Raw genomic sequence first — 25684 nt, forward strand, 5'->3', positions numbered from 1 at the left:
CCACGGTACAATTTGCCATCAAGTATTTTTCTGAGACCGCACTGTCAGAAATGTATGAGAAAGTGTGCGAACACTTGTCACAAGAATTAAGAGATGTAGATGCCATGAGCTTCACAACTGATATCTGGAGCTCGGAGGTGTGCCCCATGTCTATGTTGAGTTTAACTGTGCACTGGTTAGACAGGAATCACACCCCTCGCAGTGCCGTGCTGCAAGCTAAAAGCTTCCCCGGAGCACACAACGGTGACACAATTTCGACTGCCATTAAGGCAATGCTTGATAAGTGGAATATTCCGCTCAACAAAGTGCATGTCATTCTCAGGGACAATGCCAGCAATATGAAAAAGGCCATGGAAAAGATGGGAGTGTGCAGCTTGGGCTGTTTTGCTCACACACTACAGCTCGTTGTTAACGAGGGGCTACTGTCTCAGCGAAGTGTGAGCGATGCGATTGCAAACGGCCGACAGATTGTGAAACATTTCAAACATTCTCCACTTGCTTATTCACGGCTATATGATGTCCAACTCCAGATGCAAATGCAACCTAAACGCTTACAAGACGTCAGAACAAGATGGAACAGCACCTACTTCATGATACAGAGTCTGCTGGATCAGAAGCGCGTACTAGGTGCCTATGTTGTGGATTATGATCTGCCCACAACACTGACTGCTAACCAGTGGGCCTTGCTGGAGAAAACTAGCACTGTTTTGGAACCATTTGAAGAGCTGACCAGGAAAATAAGCTCATCCACCGCCTCCACTGCTGATGTCATTCCAGCCATCACTGTCCTCAAGCGCATCCTGACCAAGGAAGACGAGGCAGATGCTGGCATTAAAACGATGAAAAAGACCCTGCTCCAAGCTGTCAAACAACGTTTTGACTCAGTAGAAGATGAGCCTCTGTACGCCCTGGCCACTTTGTTGGACCCAAGATATAAGGACAGGTAAGATATTTTAAGCTAACATACTCGACAGGCCGTGAGCTATTAGCTGTGATATAATCACAACATATCACGGTCTGAAGTGAGCTATTGCTTTTATATAACAGATACCAAGTATGGCAATATGAAAGTTATAGACACCTAAGCTGTTCTATGTCTGTTTCAGATACTTTACAAGTGAGACCTCTACCAAGCATGCAAAAGATGCACTGTTGAAGAAGCTTGAAGACAGGGGCTTGACCAGCACAGCAGGAGCAGCGGAGGCTTCACAGCGACCAGAGAAGGCCCCTCGGATGGAGACTGCAGCAGAAGCAGTAGCAGCTCCAAGCAAGAGCAGTTTCATGGAAGCATTTGAGCAAATTCCGGTAGGAGAGTGAGGATGCAGGTGCAGCAAGCAGCTCAAGCCCTGCAGTTCAACTGAATGAATATTTAGCTGAGAAAACCATCACTGCATCAGACAGCCCATACAATTACTGGGAAGCCAACAAACATCGGCTACCTGATAAAGTTAAAGTTAAAGTCCCAATGATTGTCACACACACATCTGGGTGTGGTGAAATTTGTCCTCTGCATTTAACCCATCCCCATGTGATTTTAATCCATCCCCTGGGGGAGAGGGGAGCAGTGAGCAGCAGCGGTGCCGCGCTCGGGAATCATTTGGCGATCTAACCCCCCAATTCCAACCCTTAATGCTGAGTGCCAAGCAGGGAGGCAATGGGTCCCATTTTTATAGTCTTTGGTATGACCCGGCCGGGGTTTGAACCCACAACCTTCCAGTCTCAGGGCGGACACTCTACCACTAGGCCACTGAGCTGATCTTGCTGCTACTGCCAAAAAGTATCTCTGTGCCCCCTGCACCAGTGTGGAAAGTGAGCGATTGTTCAGCACAGTTTCCAACACTGTGAATGACAAGCGAAACAGACTGACTGCAGACAGAGCAGAAATGCTTGTCTTCTTGACAAAGAATTTGTCATTGCTGCTTAAGTGAGCATTAATGAGGGGGTGAGACTGCACAAGTTTCAGAGCACCAGGCCATGAATGGTGCGATTGCACTATGTAGAGACATGTTTACATTGCTTGATTATTGTATTTGACCAAGTCACTTGTTTATTCTCTTGTCCTGATGCTATATTTTATTTTTAATTCCACTCTGCACTTTCAGTATTTAGAAATAATTTTGAATGTTTTTTTTGTGTGTTTGGGTCATACCAAAGACTATAAAAATGGGACCCATTGCCTCCCTGCTTGGCACTCAGCATTAAGGGTTGGAATTGGAGGGTTAGATCACCAAATGATTCCCTAGCGCGGCACCGCTGCTGCTCACTGCTCCCCTCTCCCCAGGGGATGGATCAAAATCACACGGGGATGGGTTAAATGCAGAGGACAAATTTCACCACACCCAGATGTGTGTGACGATCATTGGGACTTTAACTTTAACTTAACTTAACTTAAGCAGAGCTTGTTTTCAGGGAGCACTTCTCATTGCTGCTTAAATGAGCATTTAGAGCAAAGAACTGTGTAGTCATGCCTGATGCCATTGCCTTTAGTCTTTTCTGTTCCACATGTAGAGGTATGTAGCTTGTTAAGTCAACCATAATATCGGATCGGTATCGGGTATCGACCGATATGCAAAGCCACGGCATCGGTATCGAAACTGAAAAAGTCGGATCGGTGCATCTCTAACCTGCGGACGGGCAGAGTGAGAATGGTGGTGTCTAACTTCTTAAGTCCTCATGTTTATATAGTTCAGGGGTGTCAAACTCATTTTTTTCGCGGGCCGCAATGTCGTCATAGCTTCTTTCGGAGGGCCATTATGACTGTCAACCCAAATAAATGTATGAGCACCTCATATTGTATACAGTAAAAGCTACAAAACAAACTGACAAATATGTAACTCGTTTTCAAATCAGACGAGTAAAAACTGGTCAAATATTTAAAAAAAAAGATATTAAAAGTGAAGGCGATTTGCAATTCTAGTAATGACACGAATTTGATGCACAATTTGTCTTTGCGGGCCACTTAAAATGATGTGGCGGGCCGTATCTGGTCCCCGGGCCTTGGGTTTGACACCTGTGATATAGTTGTTTGACAAGGGTACAATTCTACAGAGTATGTGGGTTGTGGCTTCTTTATCAGCATCCTTGGGCCTTACCCCTGTCTGGTCCTTCAGTCACAAGGGCTAACCCTAACCCTATGTCACCATGGAGTTGTTCTTCCCCCCCGTCAGATTTCCTGCACACACGTAACTCCCACTGCCTATCCACATTCTTGGCCTATGTTTAATCTCCAGTTATCTAACTGAACAGAATGTTTACTGAAGTTACTATTGGTCCAATGGGAGCAGCAGATAACCATTGGTCATCTGCGATTGGTCTTGACTAACTTTACGGCTGAGGCAATCGGTTTAGCACATAAGCCAAGCAGAGGGGTTTGCTTTCTGCTAGGTGTTGTCAGACGAGAGTATCTCAAATGTTGAAAGCAAAAAATGTTGTTCAAAACTTTGAAGCTCATCAACTTCAAATTCCTCTGTTCCCTGTTTGCATGTGAAAGCAGGGATAAGGGGTACCGTATTTATTCTAATTATCGCCCAGGGCAATAATTAGAGAAGGTTTATGTCCAATGGGCAATTAATAGAGAACACTTTTTGTCCGATCGCCAAGGGGCACTGAAATGGGCGATAATATGTATATTTTCCTAATGTAGTATGCAATACCTGCATCTCACTGGTGTTCTTAACACTAGAACAGTGGCTGTTTTGATCTACCTCTAACAGCGGGGTGGGTCAATTGACGCTCCATCGATGCGACACGTTACCGTCGCACATCACATGTTGCGCACGTCATGTTATCGCGATCGTCTTGTTCGAGCGCACGCCCCGATAACGGAATTGTGTGAGGATATTGTAGCGGAGTGACAAGTGTAATTGTATCATTGTTTATGGGGAAAACCAATTTAAAAGGGAGTATTCGGGCTCCAGAGCTTTGGAATGCCCTACCAATGGATATTAGAACTGCTACCTCAGTAGAAACATTTAAGACATGTTTAAAGACACATTTCTATGATATGGCCTTTAATTAACCTGTAGTGGCCGATTCGGCTGGAGTTTGTTTATTTATGTCATCGCTAACACACACTGGGCGATTATTAGAATATGGGCGATAATTAGAATAAATACGGTAATTTGTCTAATCGTCTGACTTGTTTAGAAATTGCTTAAAAAAAAAACAAGCGCTTGACCAGCTAAAGGACAGATTTGATCTTGAAGTGGCCAAAGACTCAGACTCGGATGATGTCCTCAGAGAACAGATTTGAAATTTGCTCTGCCTGTGTACAAGTCTTGCCGTGTACCCCAAAGTACATGTATGACATGTTACTGCCACATGAACCATTTCGCACTTTGAGGATCTCAGGGACTGGCCTCCTCGTGCCCAGAGTCAGGACTAAACATAGAAAGTCAGGATTTCAGTTTCTATGCAGCTCAGACCTGGAACAATCTTCCTGAAGAAGTGAACCAGGCTCCCAATCTGACAGTGTTTAAAACCAAACTTAAAACAGTTCTGTTTAACCGTGCATATGACTGAAAGGGATCATTTAAAGCAAGGGTAAACTGAGAATGGTTAATATTCTTCACTAACCAACCCAATTTATTTTTTTTATCAGGAAAATGAAAAAAGTTAGTATTTTCTATTTTATCCATTCATTATGGAGAAATAATGAAATCCCGAATGCCTTTACAAATGCCCACATTTAATGATGAATAGGGCCAAACTCTCTCTGTGTTGGTTGATGATTTCACAAACGCAAGAAATCACAATTTCCCAATTGGAAATTATTGCAAAAACTATAGTTTCAAAATGTATAAAAACAGCTGTCAATTGGCACCAAAATTAACATGGACACCTCTACTTATGACTACCAGCTCAGTGGCCTAGTGGTAGAGTGTTCGCCCTGAGACTGGAAGGTTGTGGGTTCAAACCTCGGCCGGGTCATACCTAAGACTATAAAAACGGGACCCATTGCCTCCCTGCTTGGCACTCAGCATTAAGGGTTGGAATTGGGGGGTTAGATCCCCAAATGATTCCCGAGCGCAGCACCGCTGCTGCTCACTGCTCTCCTCTCCCCCAGGGGATGGATCAAAATCACACGGGGATGGGTTAAATGCAGAGGACAAATTTCACCACACCCAGATGTGTGTGTGACGATCATTGGGACTTTAACTTAACCTTAACTTTAACATATTAAAAGGATTAACTTCTCCGTGGCTGATTTAAGAGAAACGAGCAGCCTTTTTGCAGCTGAAGTGCCGTCACATGTCTATTTCCTTTCACCTGTCACCAACATACGCAAACACGACGCATTCTGAGAGGCTTTATGTAAGTTGAATTGTTCATATGTCGCAGAAGCAACTTGCTACAAAAGGCCCAATCATGGGGAATGAAAGCAAACCTTAGGGGGAAGCAGTGACGTACGGATCCAAACTTCAAAGCTGGCTGTCATGTCCTCTACCTCAGCGAAAGTACCGTATTTTTTGGACTAAAAGTCGCTCCGGAGTACAAGTCGCATCAGCCATAAAATTGATTGATTGATTGATTGATAGAAAATGTACAATAAAGGGGAAAAAACATATATAAGTCGCACCGGAGTTTAAGTCGCATTTTGGGGTAAATTTATTTGACAAAATCCAACACCAAGTACAGACATGAACCAGCAAAAACAGGCTAAACGATACGGTGTGCTAACGTGACATGAACACAAACGAGGAGCTGAAAACGGGTCTGACGTAACATTAACAAATAACTATTAACAAAATACTATTCAAATAACTATAACATATCAAACCATCTGTGTCACTCCAAATCATTGAATCCATCGATCAAATTCTTCGTCCTCTCTGTAAACAACGCCGCGTGTGCGGCGTGCCGCTGACGTCGGACTCGTCGTCAGACTCGTCGTCAGTTGCAGTTCAAATAATTCCACAGGCCCATATAACGATATATAAACTATATATCAAATAACTATGATATAAACAACAATTTTATCAAACCATCTGTGTCACTCCAAATCAATTAATCTATCGATCGAATTCGTCGTCCTATTTGTAAAGAACGCCGCATGAGCAGCGCGCCGCTGACGTCGGACTCGTCGTCGGGCTCGTCGTCAGTACAGTTCAAATTATTCCACAATATAAACAACAATTTTATCATACCATCTGTGTCACTCCAAATCATTGAATCCATCGATCGAATTCTTCCTCTTTTATGTAAACAACGGCGCATGTGCGGCGCACCGCTGAAAGTCGGACTCGTCGTCAGTTGCAGTTCAAATAATTCCACAGGCCCATATAACGATATATGAACTATATATGAAATAACTATAATATAAACAACAATTTTATCAAACCATCTGTATCACTCCAAATCATTATACCATCGATCGAATTCTTCGTCCTTCATGTAAACAGCGGCGCGTCGGACTCGTCGTCAGTTGCAGTTCAAATTATTTCACAGGCCCATATAACAATATATAAACTATATATCAAATAACAATAATATAAACAACAATTTTATCGAACCATCCGTGTCACTCCAAATCATTATATCCATCGGAATCTTCGTCTTGTGTCACTTAAAAAAAAAAAAAAACTGCTGTTGACTCGGGATCTACGTGCGCTGCGGACGTCAGCCTCGTCGTCAGCCTCGTCGTCAGCCTCGTCGTCAGCCTCGTCGTTAGTTGCGGCTCCAATTATTCCACAGATCTACGTATATAACTATATTGTAGCGTTACCAAAGTATCAGGCAAGATGTGGGTTTTGTAACCGGCTCTTTATTTCCCAAAACCAGAGCTCAACATAGTATGAGCCAACAGTGCTATAAGCAAGCGCCCTGGATAGCTCTTCCCGTAACCCCCCCCCCCTCTCCGCTACCTTCACGGCCTTGCTAGACAATCAGAAACTACTGAAGTCTAACAACATAGACGTTGCTACTCTAAATAAACTATATATCAAACAACTATAACATAATTAACAAGTTTATCGAACCATCTGTGTCACTCCAAATCATAAAATCTCCTGACTCCGGAAGTCAGTGAATGGAACTCATTGTCAGTGAGGCTCCAATTATTCCACAGCCATAGTGCGCCCTCATGCGGTTTAAAGTGAAAATAACGTGTGACGTGATCAACTATACTAGTAAGTCAGTAATGTGTTAATGATCAAGTAAGAATTTGTGAATAATTACACATATAAGTCGCTCCTGAGTATAAGTCGCCCCCACACCCAAACTATGAAAAAAAAACCACGACTTATAGTCCGAAAAAGACGGTATTTTAGAAGACGTAGGAAGTGGGCCAGTGTAAATGCCCAACTCAAAGATCATGAGTGTCTGCTCCTCGACTCAATCGCACCTCGGATTTTCTCTTGCTCGGTTTATGTGCAGCCACTGGATCTGCCCTGTCTTCCTCTTCAGTCGACAAACCACACTCACACTGCTTAAAGCAGGAAACCCATGGAGAAAGTGTCTATACATCCAGCCTCCCAAAGCGGGTTGCGCTTTGTCGGTTTGGTCTGTAGCCCCTCTGGTTGCTCACAGATGTAAGGAATATTGTCATGAGTCTCCATCACACTGTGCTTTATGGAAGACATTGAGGGAATTTCAGCCTGCGATTTGACAGAGGATTTAACTGAAACTGAAGCAAAAACATCTGTGTATGTGCGTGTGTGTGTGCGTTGGGTGGGTGTGGAAGGAGTTCAACCAGGCCAAGAAGAACAGCTTTGGGACGTCTTTGAGGAAATTCTGGAACACTGTATGGTGTCTCAGGAGGGCTAAGCCGTGAATCGTTAAACTGTGTGGAGATGGGGGTACTGCTAACCTCAACTCAGCTCTGGATGTTGTGGGGCTGTCCTGGCTTCTACAACATCACATGGACGTAGGGGACAGTGCCTCTTGATTGACAGACGGGGACCGGGGTGGTGGTCCTCCTTTTCAGGAAAGATTCAAGATTCAAGAGTTTTTCAAGATTCAAGAGTTTTTATTCGCCATGTTTGAGCGTGCCAAACAAGGAATTTGACCAGAGGGGACAAGGGGACCAGAGGGTATGTTCGTCAGCAAAGGGTTAAATTTCCTTTTCAGGAAGGATGACCGCAGGTTGTGTTTCTTCTCCAGAGGACTTGCATCCCTCAGCCTCTCTGATAAGGCCTATTCAGGGGTGCTGGAAAAGGTTCCAGGAGGTCAAATCTCAGATTCAGGAGGAGCAATGTGGTTTTCGTCCTGGCCATGGAACACTGTTCTGGACCAACTGGACCACACACACAGAAACACAAGTGTTAGCAAAAGGACTCAACTACGCAATAACACCTGACATCCCGCCTTCCAAAATTAACAGCAACAGGAACACGGCTCTTAGTGAACTGTACCAGGCTGTCAGTGAACAACAGACGGCGCACCCTGACGGTTTCACCATCTTCGCTGGGGATTTTAACCATGCAGACCTAAAGACTGTTTTTCCAAAGCTACACCAGCATGTTGATTTTCCAACACGAGGAGACAGCGTCCTGGACCTGGTCTACACTACACATAAAGGAGCTTTCAAAGCCACCCCACTCCCCCGCATTGGACTTTCTGACCATATCACTGTTATGCTAATGCCCGCATACAGACAAAAAGTGAAAGCATACAGGCTGGTTCGCAAGCAAGTAAAAGTGTGGCCTGAGGGAGCCTTTGATGCTCTTCGAGACTGCTTTGACACAACAGACTGGGAAATGTTTAAGCAGGCAGCCACTTACAACAATCAGACAGACATAGAGGAGTATACAGACACTGTAAACTCTTACATCACAAAGTGCATTGATGATGTGACCCACACAAAATACATCATCACTCGGGCTAACTGGAAGCCATGGCTGACAGGGGATGTCCTCAGGCTGCTGAGGGCCAGACAAAGCCTACAGAGCTGGGGATGAACCTGGCATGAGAACAGCGAGGGCCAACCAGTCCCGTAGCATCAAGGAAGCGAAAAAGGCATTCACTTGCAAGATAACCACCCACCTCAAAGACAGCAGGAACGCACGAAGCCTATCGCAGGGCATTCAGGCCATCACGGACTACAAGCCCGCGCTGCAGAACTGTGAGAGCAATATCCCTCTGCTCAACGATCTGAACCACTTCTTTGCTCGCTTTGACGCTCAGAACAGCACTGGCCCGCTGAAGACCCCTCCCCCTCCACACGAGCAGCCCCTGTGCCTCTCTGCCGATAGCATGAGGAGGACACTTGCTGCTATCAACACCCGTAAGGCAGCAGGCCCAGACAACATCCCAGGTCGAGCGCTGAAGGACTGCGCTGAGGAGCTTAAGGGTGTCTTCACAAACATCTTTAACACTTCCCTGAAGCAAGCCATCGTCCCATCATGTTTCAAGGCTGCCACCATCATACCTGTGCCAAAGAAAACTGCTCCATACTGCTTCAATGACTACCGCCACGTGGCACTGACACCCATCATCATGAAGTGCTTTGAGCGGCTTGTCATGACACACATCAGATCCATTCTGCCCCCCACCCTTGACCCCTTCCAGTTTGCATACCGAGCCAAACGGTCCTCTGAGGATGCAATCTGCTCTGCCCTCCACTCAGCCCTCACCCACCTGGAAAAAAGAGACTCGTATGTGAGATTGCTGTTTGTAGACTTCAGTTCTGCATTCAACACCATTGTACCACAACGACTCATCTGCAAACTCGACAAACTGGGACTGTACCTACCTCTGCAACTGGCTACTGGACTTCCTCTGTCAGAGGCCTCAAGTAGTACGTGTTGGCGACAATATCTCAAGCAGCATCACGCTGAGCACGGGGGTCCCCCAAGGCTGCATGCTCAGTCCGCTGCTCTTCACCCTGCTGACACATGACTGCACTCCAACCTACAGCAACAACCGCATAGTGAAATTTGCTGACGACACGACTCTGGTGGGTCTCGTCACCAAGGGTGACGAGACTCAATACAGGTTGGAAGTCGACCTTCTGACCACGTGGTGCAGGGACAACAACCTCCTGCTGAACGTCAGCAAGACCAAGGAGATTGTTGTTGACTTGTGGAAGGGTCACACCCAACACCTGCCACTGACCATCGACGGTGCTGTGGTGGAGAGAATGAGCAGTACCAGATTCCTGGGGGTGCACATCAGTGAAGACCTCTCTTGGACCACCAACACTGCATCACTGGCGAAGAAAGCTCAGCGCCGCCTGTACTTCCTGCGGAAACTCAGGCGAGCAAGTGCTCCACCAGCCATCATGACCACATTCTACCGAGGCACCATTGACAGCATCCTCTCCAGCTGTATCGCTGTGTGGGGTGGAAGCTGCACTGACTACAACAGTAAGGCCCTGCAGCGCATAGTGAACACAGCTGGAAGGATTATTGGCGCTTCACTCCCCTCCCTGAAGGACATTTACACCTCCCACCTCACCCGCAAGGCGACCACAATTGTGAGTGATGTGAGCCACCCCGCTCACACTTTGTTTGATCTACTGCCCTCTGGGAAGAGGTACAGAAGCCTGCGCTCCCGCACCACCAGACTCACCAACAGCTTCATACTCCAGGCTGTTAGGATCCTGAACTCTCTCCCCACTCTCCCCCCTCCACCCTCGGCTGCATAACGTCCTGGCCTTTTGGGCCACGATGGCTGCCTTGCACTACTCCAATTGCACTACTCCACTTGTACTTTTGCGCTATTATACTGACTGCCTGCTGTATGCACAATTGCACCATTTCAACCAAGTTGGTCTTATTTATTCATTGTATGTGCCTTCTTATTTTTACTTTTTATATTGTTTACTTGAATGTTTTGTTTGTCTGTGGACCAATTGGGTGTAATATGTCTTGTCTCCACCGTGGGATAGTAGGAAATGCAATTTCGATCTCTTTGTATGTCTTGACATGTAAAGAAATTGACAATAAAGCAGACTTTGACTTTGACATAATACCATACAACGACTTCATTTTAGCCACGGAATTAGCTTGTCTTTCCATACACGATCAGTGAAAGAAATCAGTATTACAAAACAAGGTAGCAGGCATTCTCGAAACCACAGACTTACCACCCAGTAACTTCACCAAGGAGGAAAGGAGAGCCATAGGTAAACAGGACAACATCATTATACTACCACGGTTTTTGCTATGGGCAATATATATATATAACAACCCATAGCTCGTGACCGTAGGTTAGGGTAGGAGCATAGATTGACCGGTAAATCGAGAGCTTTGCCTTTTGGCTCAGCTCTCTCTTAACCACGACGGACCGGTACAGAGTCAGCATTACTGCCGACGCTGCACCGATCCGCCTGTCGATCTCACGCTCCATCCTGCCCTCACTCGTGAACAAGACCCCAAGATACTTGAACTCCTCCACTTGGGGCAGGATCTCATCCCCGATCCGGAGAGTGCATTCCACCCTTTTCCGACCGAGGACCATGGACTCGGATTTGGAGGTGCTGACCCTCATCCTGACCGCTTCACACTCGGCTGCGAACCGCTCCAGTGAGAGCTGGAGATAACGGCCTGAAGAAGCCAACAGCACCACGTCGTCTGCAAAAAGCAGAGACGCGATGCTGAGGTCCCCAAACCGGAGCCCCTCAACGCCTCGGCTGCGCCTAGAAATTCTGTCCATAAAAATTATGAACAGAATCGGTGGCAAAAGGCAGCCTTGGCGGAGTCCAACCCTCACTGGGAACGAATCCGACTTACTGCCGGAAATGCGGACCAAACTCTGGCATCGGTGATACAGGGACCGAATCGCCCTTATCAGTTGGCTCGGCGCCCCGTACTCCAGAAGCACCCTCCACAGAACCTCCCGAGGGACACGGTCGAACGCCTTCTCCAAGTCCACAAAACACATGTGGACTGGTTGGGCGAACTCCCATGCCCCCTCGAGGATCCTGCCGAGGGTGTAGAGCTGGTCCACTGTTCCACGGCCAGGACGAAAGCCACACTGCTCCTCCTGAATCCGAGGTTTGACCTCCCGACGGACCCTCCTCTCCAGCATCCCTGAATAGATCCTACCAGGGAGGCTGAGGAGTGTGATTCCCCTGTAATTGGAACACACCCATCGGTCCCCCTTCTTAAGGAGGGGAATCACCACCCCGGTCTGCCAAACCAGAGGCACCGTCCCCGATGTCCACGCAATGTTGTAGAGGCGTGTCAGCCATGACAGCCCCACAACATCTAGAGTTCTTTAAGAACTCTGGGCGGATCTCATCCACCCCCGGGGCCTTGCCACCAAGGAGTTTTTTAACTACCTCAGTGACTTCGACCCCAGAGATTGGAGAGTCCGCCTCAGAGTCTCCAGGCCCTGCTTCCACAATGGAAGGCGTGTAGGTGGAATTGAGGAGGTCTTCGAAGTATTCTCCCCACCGACTCCCGACGTCCCGAGTCGAGGTCAGCAGCACGCCATCCCAACTGTAAACAGTGTAAACTGCTTCCCCCTCCTGAGACGCCGGATGGTGGACCAGAATTTCCTCGAAGCCGTCCGGAAGTCATTCTTCATGGCCTCGCCAATCTCCTCCCAAGCCCGGGTTTTTGCCTCAGAAACCGCAGAAGCTGCGTTCCGCTTGGCCATCCGGTACCTGTCAGCTGCCTCTAGTGTCCCGCAGGCCAAAACGGCCTGATAGGACTCCTTCTTCAGCTTGACGGCATCCCTTACCGCCGGTGTCCACTAGCGGGTTCGGGGATTGCCGCCACGACAGACACCAACAACCTTACGGCCACAGCTCCGGTCGGCTGCCTCAACAATGGAGGCGCGGAACATGGTCCACTCGGACTCAATGTCCCCCGCCTCCCCCGGGACGTGGGAAAAGTTCTGCCGTAGGTGGGAGTTGAAGCTCTTCCTGACAGGGGATTCTTCCAGACGTTCCCAGCAGACCCTCACAGAACGTTTGGGTCTGCCAGGTCGAACCGGCATCTTCCCCCACCATCGGAGCCAACCCACCACCAGGTGGTGATCAGTTGACAGCTCCGCCCCTGTCTTCACCCGAGTGTCCAAAACATGCGGCCGCAAATCCGATGACACGACTACAAAGTCGATCATCGAACTGCAGCCTAGGGTGTCCTGGTGCCAAGTGCACACATGGACACCCTTATTTTTGAACATGGTGTTCATTATAGAAAATCCGTGTCGAGCACAGAAGTCCAACAAGAGAACACCGCTCGGGTTCAGATCGGGGGGGCCGTTCCTCCCAATCACGCCCTTCCAGGTCTCACTGTCATTGCCCACGTGAGCATTGAAGTCACCCAGTAGAACGATGGAGTCCCCAGAAGGAGCGCTCTCCAGCCCTTCCTCCAGACCCCAAGAAGGGTGGGTACTCTGAGCTGCTGTTTGGTGCATAGACACAAATAAACAGTCAGGACCCGTCCCCCCACCCGAAGGCGGAGGGAGGCTACCCTCTCGTTCACCAGGGTGAACCCCAATGTGCAGGCGCCCAGCCGGGGGGCAATAAGTATGCCCACACCTGCTCGACGCCTCTCACCGTGGGCAACTCCAGAGTGGAAGAGAGTCCAGCCCCTCTCGAGAGGGCTTGTACCAGAGCCCAAACTATGTGTGGAGGCAAGTCCGACTATGTCTCGTCGGAACTTTTCTGCCTCACACACCAGCTCGGGCTCCTTTCCAGCCAGAGAGGTGACATTCCATGTCCCAAGAACCAGCCTCTGCAGCCGGGGATCGGACCGCCGTCCAGCTCACTTTGCACCTGACCCCTTTGGCCCCTCCTACAGGTGGTGAGCCCATGGGAAGGGGGACCAGCGTTTTCTTTTCGGGCTGTGCCCGGCCGGGCCCCATGGGCGAAGGCCACCAAAACAAAGTCCATTTGTGTTTTTCGTCATAAGGGGCTTAGGTGAGCCGTGCTTTGTCTGGCCCCTCACCTAGGACCCTTTTGCCATGGGTGACCCTACCAGGGGCATGAAGCCCCAGACAACATGGCTCCTAGGATCATAGGGGCACGCAAAGCCCTCCACCACGATTTGGGCACGCAGGGGGGAAAGGGGTGGCGCTGCAATGGTTGGTTCGCCCAGGGCGCAAAAGTTGCCAGGACCGCCTCTGTACTACCAGCAGACAATTGCCACACCACAGTAGTTATGGATAGGGATGGTTACAACAAGAAAATGGACAACCTGTTTAAGGACCACAACGCATACAACATACTGAAAAAAAAACCAACAGAACAACCAATCATTACTCAACCCACAGCCACCATCGTCCCTCGGATATATGGCATGCCGAAAATACACAAATCCGATACACGACTCTGCCCCATTGTCGACAGCAAAGGATTCATCACATACAACCTCTCCGAATCCCTTGCAGAAATCATAAAAGCCCTTCGCGGACTCACTGAACAGCACTGCATAAACTCACAATAACTAACAAAGGACTTACAACAAATCAAAATAAGACAGGACAAAATAGTCATAGTTCTCAAAACCCCCAGTAGAAGCCACACTCAACATCGTACACAGTAGACACAATTCACTCTGGAAACGAACCAAACTCACAGTTGAAGACATCATGTCACTACTCAGATTCATCGCCACATCCACTTATTTTCAATATAACAACACCATATACAAACAGACTGAAGGAATGAGTAGGGTTTTTTTCTTGGAGCATTTGGAACAACAAGCCATAGCCACAGCACCAGAAGACTGCAGCATATAATTTTGGAAAAGATACGTCGGCGACATTCTAGAAAAAATATAAAACGGATACACACAACAGCTCACAGACTACCTCAACACCATAGATCAGTCCAGTGGTCCCCAACCTTTTTAGCACCACGGATCGGATTACTGTCAGACAATATTTTCATGGACTGGTGTTTGATGACGTTACGATTTTTGTGACTAAAACTTCTAAAAACAATTCAAGAAAATCAAAATCAAATGTCGAAAGCATCTGTAAATCAAATCATTACAGACTGCACATTGTTTATGGACGTTTTCTTCGCAAAAATCGTCCATGTTTCAATGACAATTCCATTTCCGCAAAACAGACCAACCACAATCCTAAACGTCATCGTACTGTCTTTGCAGCCAATCATATCGCAGAACAACGGAAGTGCGTTACAACATAAACACCACCGTCCCAAGACACTCTTCAACCCTGAGTTCCATAGGGGAATTTTGTATGCAAACACCACAGTATAATATAATAATAAACGTGAATCCACTGTCTAGTCGATCTAACTTTACTTGCAGCATCCTCATAACATTGTACTTACAACATAAAATGAGTCTGCGGCCCGAGGGTTGGGGACCACTGCCATAGACCACACAGGCAGCATCAAATTCACACATGAGGAAGAAAAAAACCAATGAACTAGGCTTTTTGGCCCTAGAAATTCACCACAGACAGACAGCAGTATCATACTTTAAATACACAGGAAACCCACCTACGCGGATCAATACCTTTTATGGACATCAGAGCACCCCAAATAACACAAACTGTCACTAGCAGTGACGTGCGGTGAGGTTCATGACTGAGAAGGCACTGATAAAAACACTCAATAAAGCACATGGAATCAAAAACTTGTTTTCGATCGTGCATACCACTCCGTTCCGAAGTCCCGTTGTCCGAATCAAACCTTTTAACTCCGGAGTTGCTCTTCCTTTACTGATGACCTCCTGCATTGCCTGTCAACATAGGCAGCCGTGTGATTACGCAATCCTCAGAGGAGGCTAGACAGGAAGTTGGCTCCTCCGAGCGAATCGTCTTCGGTTTTAAAATAACTATAAAAATTCAGCGAGTTTGGCTCAAAATGATACAAAACTATTGAAATTAGAAGGAAAATGACTTTATAATAAAAACAACTGAATTTCTTTCGCCTTTTCATGATGGCAGGGGAGGCGTAGCCTCCCTTGTCTCCTCTGACCGCATGTCTCTGGTCACTAGTCAGAACACTGTACAAACGAGCCATCATAGTCACAGACAAACAGGACAGGGAAGAGGAGAAGACACACGTACACAACGCACTCAGAACCTGCCAATATCCAAAGAACAGGCACACTATAAACACAACAGAAGATCAGAAACACACTCAACAAAAACAAACCGGCCATCATAACACTGCCATATACCAGAGTCACCAAACGCATCCAAAAAGGCATGAAGAAATACTACAACATCAATACAACGATCAAACCACACACACAACTTAAACCGCTCTTGACCCAAGAACAAGATAAAACCAAAACACAAATGCAACATAATATATGAAATACCATGCCTATTATGCAACAACACATACCCATGACGTCTTGTTGCAGGTGGGTAGTCAGAATATGGTATTGGTGATGACAAGGTCATGCGCAGCACAAGACTTGAGCCGCAGTAAACGGTTGCTGTTGCATTTGCCAATGCCATGCTTCCCAATGATTCCTTCCCAGGTCTGATGGTCCGTCCCCACTCTGGCGTTGAGGTCCCTGAGAACCAATAGCTTCTCTGATTGTGGGACTGCTGCAATGAGAGCATCTAGTTCAGCCACTCTGTCCGGCTTATGCTTGTTACTGCAGTTACTGAGAGCTAGGAAAATCCACGTAAAATCAAAATTTAGGGGTAATTCAGTCCAACTGCAGGTGAGTGAGAGCTCAGTATTAAACAACACTGCACATTGGCACTCAGGGGAAATGTGGTGAACTTCAGGCAAAACCTTTATCACTTTTGTCCATACTGCACCGCCATAATCAACGAAAACATACCCGTCTAATGGGTCTTTAAGCTCTCTGATCTGTGATTGACCCCCAAAATTGTGATTGCGTAGAGCCTAAAAAATAGACTATTAACAGGCAATATATTCTTTAACGTTCTTTTTCAGGCTGGCTGTAATGTGTGTTACAGGCCTGTTTTTCATTCCAGTTGCTGGTCTCACTGGGTTCCACATTGTTCTTGTGGGAAGAGGCAGAACTACCAATGAGCAGGTAGAACATATTTTACCATTAAATTCTTTTTTGTCTCCCTCTCATGCTGTTCACCTCACATCACTAGTCACTGTGGATAAGGACTGAGCTAACCTCAAATAACAGCTTCCCACCAATAATTTCAACCCAAAGTGATTATTATTGTCTATAACAGACTAAAACAGGGGTCACATACGTAAACGATGCCCACAGGAAGTCTAACCATTTTGTGCCCCTATTCTTGAAAAAAAAGTGGGCTGCATCTAACCTGGAGATGGGGCTCGAAGGCAAGCGTCTGGTGACCGGGCCTTCGCCCATGGGGCCTGGCCGGGCAAAGTCCGAATAGAAAACGTGGGTCCCCCTTCCCATGGGCTCACCACCTGTGGGAGGGGCCAAAGGGGTCGGGTGCTAAGTGAGCTGGGCGGTGGCCAAAGGTGGGGACCTTGGCGGTCCGATCCCCGGCTGCAGAAGCTGGCTTTTGGGACATGGAATGTCACCTCTCTGGCAGGGAAGGAGCCCGAGCTGGTGTGCGAGGCAGAAAAGTTCCGACTAGACATTGTCAGATTTGCCTCCACACACAGTTTGGGTTTTGGTACAAGCCCTCTTGAGAGGGGCTGGACTCTCTTCCGCTCTGGAGTTGCCCACGGTGAGAGGCGTCGAGCAGGTGTGGGCATACTTAAAGCCCCCCGGCTGCGGGTGGGGGGACGGGTCCTGACTGTTGTTTGTGTCTATGCACCAAACGTCAGCTCAAAGTACCCACCCTTCAGTGACGTGCGGTGAGATTCATGACTGGGGAGGCACTGAAGTCACCCCCCCGGTAAAATTTGTCCGACACCTAACCGTGTCACAAAAAAGGTTGGGGAACGCTGCTCTAGAGTAGCTTATTTATTCTTTAATTTGAACTATTTTAATTAAAATCCCATATCAGCAGTCTTCACACATAAAAACACTCAATAAAGCACATGGAATTAAAAACTTGTTTTCGATTGTGCGTACCACTCCGTTTGAAAAGAGACTCCGAAGTCCTGTTGTCCGAATCAAACCTTTTAACTCCGGAGTTGGTCTTCCTTTACTGATGACCTTCTGCTTCGACCGAAAATCCATAGTTGAAAATCGTTTGAGTTTGCGTATGTAATCCTCCATTGTAAAACGAAATGTAAAAACAAAAAAAACCGAATGTAAAACAAAATGAATGGACGACTGCTCCTCAGTTGTTCACTGTAAATTTGAACTGGAGATAACTTATTCTACAGGTGGGCGCATGAAGCATCCCGGGATCACTAGTGCTCCCTGCCATAAGGCTGGAGAACTTTTTTTCGTTGCCGCCGTTGGGTCTCTTTTCAAAGCCGTTTTGTTCATCTAAAGAAACACGACATTACAGACAGATGACAAAAAACACTAGATATTATATACATCAGCTTAACTACGGAAATTTGTAAATATGTATAGCCACAGTGTTTGAACACTTAAACAGTGACATAGAGACAGACAGCAGTTCAGTTCTGCATAGCCTGTCAGCATCGGCAGCCGTGGGATTACGCAATCCTCAGAGGAGGCAAGGCAGGAAATTGCCTCCTCCGAGCGACTCGTCTTCGGTTTTAACATAACGATAAAAATTCAGCGATTTTGGTTCAAAATGATACAAAACTACTGAAATTAAAAGGAAAATGACTTTATAATAAAAACAATTGAATTTCTTTTTTCCCCTTTTCATGATGGCAGGGGAGGCACGGCCTCCTCTGACCGCACGTCCCTGGGGGGAAGACTGCAAATTGTTGAGACAACCCGAGGCCCGATGTGGTATTGTGTTCTGAAGAGGCAAAGATCAACCTCATACAACTCAGAGAGCAAGTGTCCCGTGCAGGAATGGAACAGGGCGACCAAATGCAGCTTGGACCAGGGTTCATTGAGGGACAAGGGTGTTGGAGGAGAGGATAAACGGAACAAACAAGCAGGAACAAGCAGGAAAACTAGACATAAAAACAACAAACGTTACAACACGATGCTGCTATGAATCGCACCGGAGTACTTCGCGTTCAGCGAAGTATAAAAACTTTGGGTTTTTTTGTCCTTTATCTTAAGATGAAATACCCACACTTTCAAAACAATCAAATACAATTTCTAGGAGGATATCTTCAGAATCTGACCTCTATAAAAGGCCAAAAATAAGGCCTAACTAAAAAGAAAATTCAAAATGCCAGTGCCAGTATCCCAATGTTCCGGAAAACAAGTCGCAGCAGCCATAAAATGCATGATAAAGAAGAAAAAAAACATATATAAGTCGCACCGGAGTACAAGTCGTGTTTTTGGGAGAAATGTATTTGAGGAAATCCAACACCAAGAACAGACATCAACAGGCAACAGGCTAAACGATACGGCATGCTAACCTTACATAAACACAAACGAAGAACTATGACATATGTAACACATTTATCAAACCATCCGTGTAACTCCAAATCATTCAATCCATCGAAATCTTCGTCCTTTGTGTAAACAACGCCGCTGCTGACTCCGGAAGTGCATGCGGCGCTGACTCGTCGTTAAGTTGCAGTTCCAATTATTCTAAAGGCCTATAGCACTATATAAAAACTATAAGTATATCAAATAACTATAACATAAATAACAATTTTATCGAACCATTTGTGTCACTTCAAACCATTAAATCCATCAAAATCTTCATCCTGTGTCACTCAAAAAAAAAAAAACACCACTGCTGACTCTGGAAGTACATGCGGCGCTGACGTCGGACTCATCGGCAGTTGCGGCTCCTGTTATTCCACAGTCCTATATAGTAACTATATATAAACTATATATCAAATAATTATCCATCATAATCTTCGTCCTCTGTGTCAATTTCTGTCCTCTGTGTTATAAAAAAAACTCCTGACTCCGGAAGTCATTGAATGGATTCAGACTCATTGTCAGTTGCAGTTCCAATTATTCCACAGGCCTAGTGCATGTAACATGTGAAGTGATCAACTATACTCGTACGTAAGTCGGTAAGTAAGTAAGTGAGTAAGTAAGTAAGTAAGTATGTAAGTAAGTAAGTACCGTAATTTTCGGACTATAAGTCGCGTTTTTTTTTATAGTTTGGGTGGGGGGACGACTTATAATAAGGAGCGACTTATATGTGAATTTTTTCAAAAATCAAAAAAAAAAAAAAAAAGTGAAACCGCGATAAACGAACCGCGATGTAGCAAGGGATTACTGTAATTTGAATTTCAAGTGACGTCAGCAGCGCGGCGCGGCGGTTGTTTACAAAAAGGACAAAGATTGATCACGGGATGACGAAGATGACGAAGGGCCCCACGTACTACCGGCATCATTAGCGGCTTTGTTTCTAAGTGACACGGAGGACGAAGAGTTTGAAGGATTTAAGGATTTGGAGTGACACAGAAGGTTTGAAAAACTATTATGGCTTTTACGCACGCCCGGTCCTACTCTACAGAGCTCTCTTTCACCTCCGTGGATTGAAGTCGGGGGCCGGCGCTCGGCCGGGTGGCTGTCCAGGGACGGTGGATGGGGCTCGGTCATGGCTTTTGCGCACGCCCGGTCCTATTCTATGGATCTCTCTTCCACCTCCGTGGCTGGAAGTCCACGCCGCCACACTCCTGGAAGTTTGTTTTGTTAAATAAAGAGCCGTTTACCAAACCCACGTCTTTCCTTGTACTTTGTTAACGCTACAATATAGTTACGTATATACTAGATCTGTGGAATAATGACGAGGCTGACGTCAGGGCGCACGCGCGGCGTTGTTGACAAAGGACGAGGAATTTGATCGATGGATTTAATGATTTAGAGTGCACAGATTGTTTGATAATATTATTGCTTATATAATAGTTATTTGAAATATAATTTATATATCGTTATATGGGCCTGTGGAATATTTTGAAGTGCAAGCGCCGTCAGCGGCGCGCACCCATTGTTGACAAAGGACGATCGATGGATTTAATGAATTGGAGTGACACAGATGGTTTTATAAACGTGTAATTTATGTAATAGTTTTTTTTAATAACTCTGAATGTTACGTCAGGCCTGTTCTCAGCTCTACGTTTGTGTTTATGTCACGTTAGCATACCTATCGTTTAGCCTGTTGTTGCTCGTTCATGTCTGTTCTGTCATGCTGTCGGGTTTTGTAGGTTGTTTTGTTTTGTCTTGTCCGTCATGTTCTACCTTCCTGTTTTATTTTGTACATCACGTTCCAGATTACTGGTCCTTCCGCTGCACGGTCGCCCACTTGACCTCCCCGTTGGTTAACCACGTACACCTGTCATTCGCCCTGATTGTCGGCACCTGTGTCCTTCCCCTTCTGTGTGTGTATTTAGCCTGCGTCTTCCCCTTGTCCTGTGCCAGTGCGTCTTGCAAGCCATGACTACCAGCGACTCCATAGCCACAGATATAGCCCTTGATTGCCTTGCTCACAGAGACCTTTTTGTCCACGCTTTGTGGGTTGTGCGTGAGACCTTGCCTTCGTTTTTCCCTCAGTTTGAGGCGCCTTTGTTTTTGCCTTTTTTCCCTCAGTGTGAGGCGCCTTTGTTTTTGGAGCGGTCATCCGCAGAAGAAATAAAACACCTTGAACTGTCGAACTCTGCATTCGAGTCCTCTCCCTGCCTGAGCCTGACAGTACGCACTGGCCAGACACGGACTCGGCAGAGTCGGAACAGCTGGCTGCCGCAGTGCGCTCCCAGGCATCGACGCTGGCCCAACACCAGCAGCAGGTCAGTGCCCTGGGAGTGGATGTCCACGAGATCCGGGCAACCCAAGAAGAATTCAGAGCGGCGGTGGCCGCCCAGGTGGAATCGCTGGGCCGACAGATGCAGGGCATTGTCACGCTGCTGACCGCTGGACCAACAGCGACCCCCAGTCCGCCAGTGCCCCCCCCGACCGAGCGGCCGATTCCCGCGCCCATGACAATGGGAGTCAGGCTGGCTCCCCCGGAACGATACGCTGGGGAACCCGGGGGCAGCAAGGCATTCGTCACCGGGTGTGAAATGCAATTCGAGCGGTCTCCAGGCGATTTCCCCACCGAGCGCTCCCGGGTGGCCTACATGATCTCTTACCTGACAGGAAGAGCCCGGGCGTGGGCAATGGCAGAATGGGCCCGGGATTCCGTCACCTGCCGATCTCTCGCCGCGTTCGTCGAAGCCCTGCGCATGGTGTTCGATCCTGTCTCCTCGGACCGTGAAAAAGCGCGGGAGCTGAGCCAGCTGTCCCAGGGGCGTGAGCCAGTCAGCGACTACGCGATCCGCTTCCGCACTCTGGCCACAGAATGCGGGTGGAACCAGATGGCCCTGTATGATATCTTCCTCAAGGGCCTTTCTGGAACCATCCAGGACCAGCTCGTTCCCCTCGATCTCCCCGCTGACCTCGACGCGCTCATCGCGCTGGCTGTCCGCACCGACAATCGCCTGCAGGAAAGAAAGAGGCAGCGCGCAAGCCGGAGCGCGTCCGTCTTCCCCCCCGCGGCCGGGTTGGCATCGCCGCACCTCGAGATCCCGCACCAACCATCGAACACGGCACTGCTACCGCCCGGGGCGGAACCCATGCAACTCGGCAAAGCCAAGTTGAGCGCCGAGGAGAAGCAGCGCCGACGCCAGGAAGGTCGTTGCTATTACTGCGGCGCTCTGGGACATATCGTCGGCTCCTGCCCCGAGAAACGGACCATGAAGGTGAGCGCCTTCTCCGGTAGCCAGCGGAAGGCTCGGACCCTACCCATCGGCACGCTTACATGCCTTGGGAAAATCACCAAGCTCGGGGTGCTAATTGACTCCGGGGCAGATGAGAGTATGATTGACTGGACTTTTGCTCGGAGGCTGGGAATAAGAACCGAACCGCTAGCCACGATCGTGAAAGCCGAGGCGCTCAATGGTCAGGCGCTTTTTGAGATAACCCATGTAACCGAACCTCTCTCACTATCTTTCGGGATTCATCACGAGAAAGTCAGACTGCATGTGATAACCTCCCCCAAGAATCCAATTATACTCGGGTACCCGTGGCTGTCGCGCCACAATCCAACCATGGACTGGGCGTCCGGGGAGATAAGGGGATGGGGACCCCGTTGCCAAGAGTCATGTGTCGCACCTAACCCCCCGATCAGCCTTAACCGTAGCTCTGACTCCGAAACCCCTGATCTCACCGGTGTACCAGTATGTTACCACCAACTCGCGGATGCATTTAGCAAAGCCAAGGCTAGCTCGCTACCGCCCCACCGTCCGTACGACTGCGCTATAGAGCTTCTGCCTGGGGCTACTATACCCAAGGGGAGGCTTTATTCCCTCTCGGAACCCGAAAAACAAGCTCTGAACGAGTACATAGACGCGTCGCTTAAGGCGGGACTGATCAGACCCTCATCCTCCCCTGCAGGGGCCGGGTTTTTCTTTGTGGGCAAAAAGGATGGTACCCTACGCCCCTGCATAGACTATAGCCCTCTCAACCAGATCACTATTAAAAATCGATACCCTCTTCCACTCATGGCGACGGTCTTCGATCAGTTGCAGCAAGCTCGGGTCTTTACCAAACTGGATTTGCGTAACGCTTACCACCTCGTGCGCATCCGGGAGGGAGACGAATGGAAGACGGGATTCAACACCCCTCGAGGACACTTTGAGTACCTGGTGATGCCATTTGGTCTCACCAATGCCCCCGCGGTATTTCAAGCAATGATTAACGATGTTCTGGGAGACTTTATAGATCGTTTTGTTTATGTCTATTTGGATGACATTCTTATCTATTCACCTGATACGGAGACCCATGAGAACCATGTTAGGTCGGTCCTGCAACGCCTCCTGGACCATCACCTTTACGTGAAGGCGGAGAAGAGCGAGTTCCACGTCGACACTATTTCCTTCCTTGGCTTCATCATACACCCCGGTAAGGTCCAAATGGACCCAGCAAAAGTAAGCGCCGTGACCCAATGGCCCGGACCCGATAACCGCAAAAAGGTGCAGCAATTTCTAGGCTTTGCTAATTTCTACAGACGTTTCATCCGAGGTTTCAGTGCCACAGCGGCCCCGCTGCATGCTCTGACTTCTCCAGCCGCCCCCTTCTGTTGGACGGCGGAAGCAGAGGCTGCCTTCCAGGAACTAAAGAGGCGATTCAGCACCGCCCCGATCCTCACACTGCCCGACCCCTCTCGTCAGTTCGTGGTGGAGGTTGACGCCTCCAGTCGAGGAATCGGCGCCGTCCTGTCCCAAAGGTCACCAGAGGACAACAAGCTTCATCCGTGCGCTTACCTGTCCCGGCGGATGACCCCCGCCGAACAGAACTACGACGTAGGTGATCGAGAGTTGTTGGCGGTGAAGCAGGCGCTCGAGGAGTGGAGACACTGGCTGGAGGGAGCCCAACAACCCTTCTTAGTATGGACGGATCATAAGAACTTGCAGTACCTCAAGAACGCAAAACGGCTGAACTCACGCCAGGCTCGTTGGTCGCTCTTTTTTAACCGTTTCAATTTCACCCTGTCCTACAGACCGGGAGCAAAGAACGTCAAACCTGATGCACTGTCCCGCGTCTACAGTCCGGATCCGGAGGCCAAGGAGCCCGAACCCATTCTCCGTCCTCACTGTGTGGTGGGGGCCGTTACCTGGCCCGTAGAAGACCAAGTAAAGCAGGCCAACGGCGACGCACCACCCCCTGGCAACTGCCCGACGAATCGACTTTTTGTGCCGCCCAAGCTGCGTTCCCGAGTCGTCCACTGGGGACACACCTCCCGGCTCGCCTGTCATCCCGGCGTTCGACGAACCCTGTACGTTGTGCAGCAGCGATTCTGGTGGCCCTCCATGGCGGCCGACGTCAGGGAGTACGTGGCAGCCTGCTCCGTCTGTGCGCGCAACAAGAACACCCCCGGCACCCGGGTGGGGTTGCTGCAACCCCTCCCCATTCCCTCCCGTCCCTGGGCCGACCTCTCTGTAGATTTTGTCACGGGGCTTCCCGTTTCCAAGGGGAAGACCACGATACTCACTGTGGTGGACCGGTTCTCCAAAATGGCCCATTTCATTGCCCTGCCCAAATTACCCTCAGCAAAGCGAACAGCCGAAGTCCTCATGGACCATGTTTTTAGAGTACACGGATTCCCGCGGACTGTCACGTCGGATAGGGGGCCCCAATTCGTGTCTCGCTTCTGGAAGGAGTTCTGCAGACACATAGGGGCCACCGTGTGCCTCACTTCGGGCTATCACCCGGAGGCGAACGGCCAGGCGGAGCGCGTCAATCAACAGCTGGAAACAGGCCTCCGCTGCCTGGTGGCCCAGAACCCCTCCTCCTGGAGTAAGAACCTGATCTGGGTGGAATACGCCCATAACTCCCTCCCTACCACTGCTACGGGAATGTCCCCTTTCATGTGCGTCTTTGGCTATCAGCCCCCGGTCTTCCCTGACAATGAGCCAGAGGTGTCGGTAACCTCGGCGCGCGCCGTGGTGAGACGATGCCGTCGCATCTGGGCGGCGGCGCGTGCCACGCTGGTCCGCCAGGGGGACCGAGTGAAGAGGATGGCCGACCGGAGTCGACGGCCGGCGCCCGCCTACCAGCGGGGCCAACGGGTCTGGCTGTCTGCTCGGGATCTTCCGCTCCAAGTGGACTCCAGAAAGCTGGCCCCCCGTTTTGTGGGGCCTTTTCCCATCTCCAAGGTCGTGAATCCGGCCGCTGTACGGCTTCGCCTGCCCCGGTCCCTCGCTGTGCATCCCACCTTCCACGTCGGGAAGATCAAGCCGGTCAGGGAGAGTGAGATGGTGCCGGCTCCCGAGCCGCCTCCGTCTCCGCGGACTGTGGGGGGTGGGCCTGCGTACACAGTCAGGGAACTACTGGACGTGCGCAGG

The 25684-nt window shown here is 48.7% G+C and overlaps 1 protein-coding gene across 1 annotated transcript; it reads left to right on the top strand.

Annotated features, from left to right (window-relative positions):
- The first annotated feature begins 559 nt into the window (after nucleotides 1-559).
- Nucleotides 560-1317, top strand: LOC119122402 (zinc finger BED domain-containing protein 4-like). Its single transcript, XM_037250770.1, has 2 exons — nucleotides 560-943; nucleotides 1107-1317. Exons 1-2 carry the CDS (start codon nucleotides 591-593, stop codon nucleotides 1315-1317), a joined length of 564 nt encoding a protein of 187 aa, XP_037106665.1. The 5' UTR covers nucleotides 560-590.
- Nucleotides 1318-25684: the final 24367 nt, after the last annotated feature.

This window comes from Syngnathus acus, chromosome 1, assembly GCF_901709675.1.
Source record: "Syngnathus acus chromosome 1, fSynAcu1.2, whole genome shotgun sequence".
Lineage (NCBI taxonomy): Eukaryota > Metazoa > Chordata > Actinopteri > Syngnathiformes > Syngnathidae > Syngnathus > Syngnathus acus.